Source organism: Gymnodraco acuticeps, unplaced genomic scaffold (genome assembly GCF_902827175.1).
Source record: "Gymnodraco acuticeps unplaced genomic scaffold, fGymAcu1.1, whole genome shotgun sequence".
NCBI lineage: Eukaryota > Metazoa > Chordata > Actinopteri > Perciformes > Bathydraconidae > Gymnodraco > Gymnodraco acuticeps.
In genome coordinates, this window is record NW_022990508.1 from 435,131 (window position 1) to 439,733 (window position 4,603).

Sequence of the window (4,603 nt, forward strand, 5' to 3'; positions counted from 1 at the left end):
TCGATTCAAAATGGCCAGCGGGCCGCATTTGGCCGCACTTTGGATACCCCTGATTTAAAGTGTTAATTAAGAGTAAAGGGAACATACCTGCTCTGTGTATCCGAAGCTGAGGCTGTAAAACAGTGTCTAGTAGTTTCTGGAGTCTCTCGTTCTCCTCTTTTGAACGAGACAGCTCCTCCTCGTGCTCTGCTACAGTTTTTTCAAACAGAGCAAATATATCTTCAGCAGCAGCAGTGAGTCGCTGCTTCTTCAACGACAGCAGCATTTGGACTTTACTCATGTTTACTAGATCACGTTTTCCTGCAAACTCCGTTAAACACACCGTTTCTCTCTCAATCAAACTCTCGATCTGACTAGTGTTGCTAAGGTGTTTACAGCTAGCATGCTAAGCTAGCTCCTATCGTCCGAGGTAAACGCTCCTGAAAAAAGAGCACATAGTCCATTCAGAGGTTTATGCAGACACACATATGATGGATCAGTAGTGCTGGAGCTCACACACACTTTCTCAGGAACAAACAGAGAGAGAGCAGTGTAACACTGCGGTCAACTCAGCCGTCTCTCAAATTTGCTTGGTCAAATCATAGATACAGTCGGCAAGCGAGGGAACGCCCACAAAACGTCACATCCGGTTCGCGCTGAGGGGGAAAACAAACCCGCTTCCACAATGCCCAGGAGCGGCTGTGTGTCCCTTTGTACAACTAACAAGCTTAAAAATCCAAATCTAAAATTGGATATTTTGCCCAACGGGAGCACAGAGCCCAGGAGAAGAACCCGGTGGCTTCAAGCGATCCGTCGGGAGGATGAGTTAGAGTTTGGCCACCTGTGGGATCCAACATCCAAACATGTGTACGTCTGTAGTCAGCACTTCATTACAGGTATGACAACGTTATTCACACAATAACAGTGTTAAATTGTTTCGTAGTTAACATGAATGTTCAATTACTAGTTTTAAGAGATGTTAACTAACTACTACGTTATGCTTTCTGCAGTTAAAATGTATTTCACACCCCCTTCTATCCCCTTCTCATTTCGTTTGTGAACTGTCTTGCCCTAGGCTTAAAAAAAGAGGACATAGCCCACCCAGACTACACACCCTCGCTGTTCCCACATAAAAAGACAAAGTCTCCCAGGTCAGTACTTCAGAGGCTGGAGAGAAGGAGGAAGCGTGAGGGTGTTCAGTCTGCCCAACCAGAATCCCCAACATCAGAAGCTCCCATACCTCTTCAGGAGTTGGAGAGAAAACAACTTTATGAAGAATTGTATAATTTAAGAAGAGAAAGAGAAGGAGCGAGCTGAAGCCATCAGATAATTGGAGACGTTGAAAATGTCGGTAAACACTGAGAGAAAATGACACTAAATGTAAAGTCATGACAGGCCTGTCATGGACAGTATTTGACACTCTTCATCAGTACCTGGTACAGTTTATTAAGTCACAGAAAACATCCAAGATGTCAACACAAGACCAGCTCTTTATTACTCTGGTGAAACTGCGGCAGAACCCCTCAACCGATATGATGTGTGGAATATTTGACCTGGCACATAGCACTTTCCTGGATATATTCTCCCAATGGTTGGATTTGATGTACGCCAACATTTCTTTTTTGATTAAATGGCCTGATAGAGAGTGTATCAGAAGCACAGTACCAGCAGAGGTTCTCTTCCAGTACCCTAGAGTGACTGCAATTATCGACTGCTTTGAGATCAGAATTGAACACTCAAAGAAGCTGAAAACAAGGTGAGATATTTTTCTTTTTGATAGCATGCATAAAGTGTCGGGTTTTTGTAATACTTACCTGGCTGTCTGTGTATATGTACACAATTTATAGATAAGTATTACTAACGACTGTCTCTTCTCACAGAGCTATCACCTACTCAAAATACAAAAACTGGACAACAGTGAAGTATTTCATTGCATGTCACCCATCTGGCTCAATCACATATCTCTCCAAAGGCTGGGGAGGGAGGACTTCAGATGTGCATATTGTAAGGAACTCAGACTTCTTATCTCAGAAGTTCCACCATGCAGGAGATCAGGTAACAATTGAACTGTTTTTTTTCTTCTAATTTAAGTCTTATTTGTGAATTTATTATTTATCCATAGTTACAATTTTTGAGTTGCTGTTGAAGTAAAGTAGTGTTTTTAAGTATTTGTTATGTTTATTTCAGATTTTAGCCGACAGGGGCTTCACTTTGAAGGATGACTTTGCTGTTCTGGGTGCACAGCTCATCACACCGTCTTTGACGAGGGGCCGAAAACAACTGTCAGCCGAAGATGTTGCAAATTCAAATTCTGTGACTTCGAACATCAGAATTCACATTGGTAAGTATAGAGTCAGCAGTCAGATTCATACAGTATGTACATTTTAATGTTTTTGGTATTCAGAGTGTGCTGCATCATCAAATCACTGTTGCTACTTGCCGCTGACGTGGTTCACATTTCCCTAACTAAATTAATTACTGTAACAGATCCGGGTTAACAAGTGCTGAGACGTTATTCAATTAATCACATCAACGAGTACATGTGTAATCCCTACTTTGTAGGGTGTCTTAAGATAAAATGTTATCTTAAAAACATGTTATTCTATATTTAAATACATTGAACTGTTGTTCACATTTAGTGCAATATCAAGAGAACAGGATAACAGGAAGTTAACAGGGATCTTTCTTCACTTTAACATGAAAAATAAACACTAATTATAGGACACAATGCACTGACGATATGATATAACGGTCAACTGTGCTACTCCTGTGAAACTCGAACATAACAATGTAGATAAACAGCATTTTAACAACAAATATGTGATCTATATGATATATATGATATGTGATGAGAACAATATTTTATGCAACTTTTTTATACAACAAAGAAGTCATTATTGTTCCAATTGTGCCATTTAACAGGTTTCAATTGAGGCATAATGGATCTTTCTAATCAAAACCACCTGTTGTTTGTCTTTCCACAGGTCCCTGAACTTATCTCAGTGCTGCTCTGCTGCTGCACACCCTGTCACCCTGCCTCTGTTGCCTGACGCTCTGCCTCTGTTGCCTGACGCCCTGCCTCTGTTGCCTGATGTTCTGCCTCTGTTGCCTGACGCTCTGCCTCTGTTGCCTGATGCCCTGCCTCTGATGCCTGTCACCCTGCCTCTGATGCCTGACGCTCTGCCTCTGTTGCCTGACGCTCTGCCTCTGTTGCCTGACGCTCTGCCTCTGTTGCCTGTCGCCCTGCCTCTGTTGCCTGTCGCCCTGCCTCTGTTGCCTGATGTTCTGCTGCCACTTGTGTTGCCTGATGGGTCACTCCCTGTGCTGCTTTCGACTGGACTGTGTTCTGCCTACTTAGCAGAAACATATACAGTGCTTATCATAAATGAGTACACCCACTTTGAAAATAAGACAAGAACAATTTGATCAACATCACAATATCAACAATTATTATCTGATTAGTATCAAAGTCACAAGTATAGACAATATTGTACAGCCCATTATTCATTCTATTTGTAGCCTATGTATGTTTTCATGTTGTAAATAAATGTATAGGCTTTGTGATATTTGATTTTGTACATATAGTCTAGTAGTCTATGTTGATACTGAATGAAATAGCTATAATATGCTTCAAAATGAATTGGTATAAATAAATATGTAACTCTGTCACAGTGACTTATTTGTTGCCATTTTTACACTGATAGGAAATTCAACCACCTACCTGTGCATCTTTCAGCTCCCGAAGTTTGTGTAGTATGTGTTGTGACCAAAATGTTTGCATCACATTAATGGCACCACTGATGAAGTCCTCATCTCTTTGTACTCTGAATATCAGGCAGGTCTGAGGAGTCCAAGTGATGAAGTCTGCATACATCCGTTTGGTAACAAACATCTGCATTTGGACCTGTCAAATGCAATGCAATCATCATAACACTAATATTTACATTATAGACAGTATGCCTTCTGTGGATAATTATCTTGGATAATTGCACAAAATGCTGCAGACTTATTAGAGGTGTGCAGGTATATGAAATATTGAAATACCTGAGTGAAATATGCATGACTTCTCTTTAAGCTTGTCAGACTTTCCAGATGTCCTCTTTTGTCCTCAAGCCACTGTTGGTACCCAGTAGAGGTGTCTTGCCCCCACCTGTAAGGACACTTAGCCTCTATAACACCCTCACCACAGCAGTCACAGGAAACATAGCCATCACATGAAACCCCCAGGTATGGCATAGTTTGGCAGATGCGGAAGCCAGCCTTTCTGACGACCAGGTTCTGATGTGGTGCATCTACTGGGGCACAGATGTAAATGGTGGAAGACAGGTTGGCTGTGGGGCTCCTAGCTCCAAGAGCATATTGATAAGTGTCAATGGCATCTTGCTCATGGTGTCTCACCCACTGAATCCAGGGCTTCATTATTGGCCTGTGCCTTTGTTCACATATGGTGTTGATCAGTGACTTGCTAGGATGTTCTGTAGCTGTTAAGACACGGTGGGCTATGGAGCCTGTAATGCGACCAACCCGCTCTTGATGCCATTGCACACAAGATGCCTGACGGATGGTTGCTCTCTCCACATTTTCGATCTCCTCCTCAGTCACCTCATGCTGGCTGAAACACCAT

At 42.1% G+C, this 4,603-nt stretch overlaps 1 protein-coding gene across 1 annotated transcript; it reads left to right on the forward strand.

Annotated features, from left to right (window-relative positions):
- Positions 1–642: 642 nt before the first annotated feature.
- On the forward strand, positions 643–3,053 carry LOC117553125. The gene is made up of 5 exons (XM_034226926.1): positions 643–875; positions 1,055–1,735; positions 1,860–2,034; positions 2,167–2,320; positions 2,964–3,053. The coding sequence occupies exons 2-5, from the start codon at positions 1,368–1,370 to the stop codon at positions 2,969–2,971; spliced, it is 705 nt and encodes a 234-aa protein (XP_034082817.1). The 5' UTR covers positions 643–875; positions 1,055–1,367; the 3' UTR covers positions 2,972–3,053.
- The last annotated feature ends 1,550 nt before the right edge of the window (positions 3,054–4,603 follow it).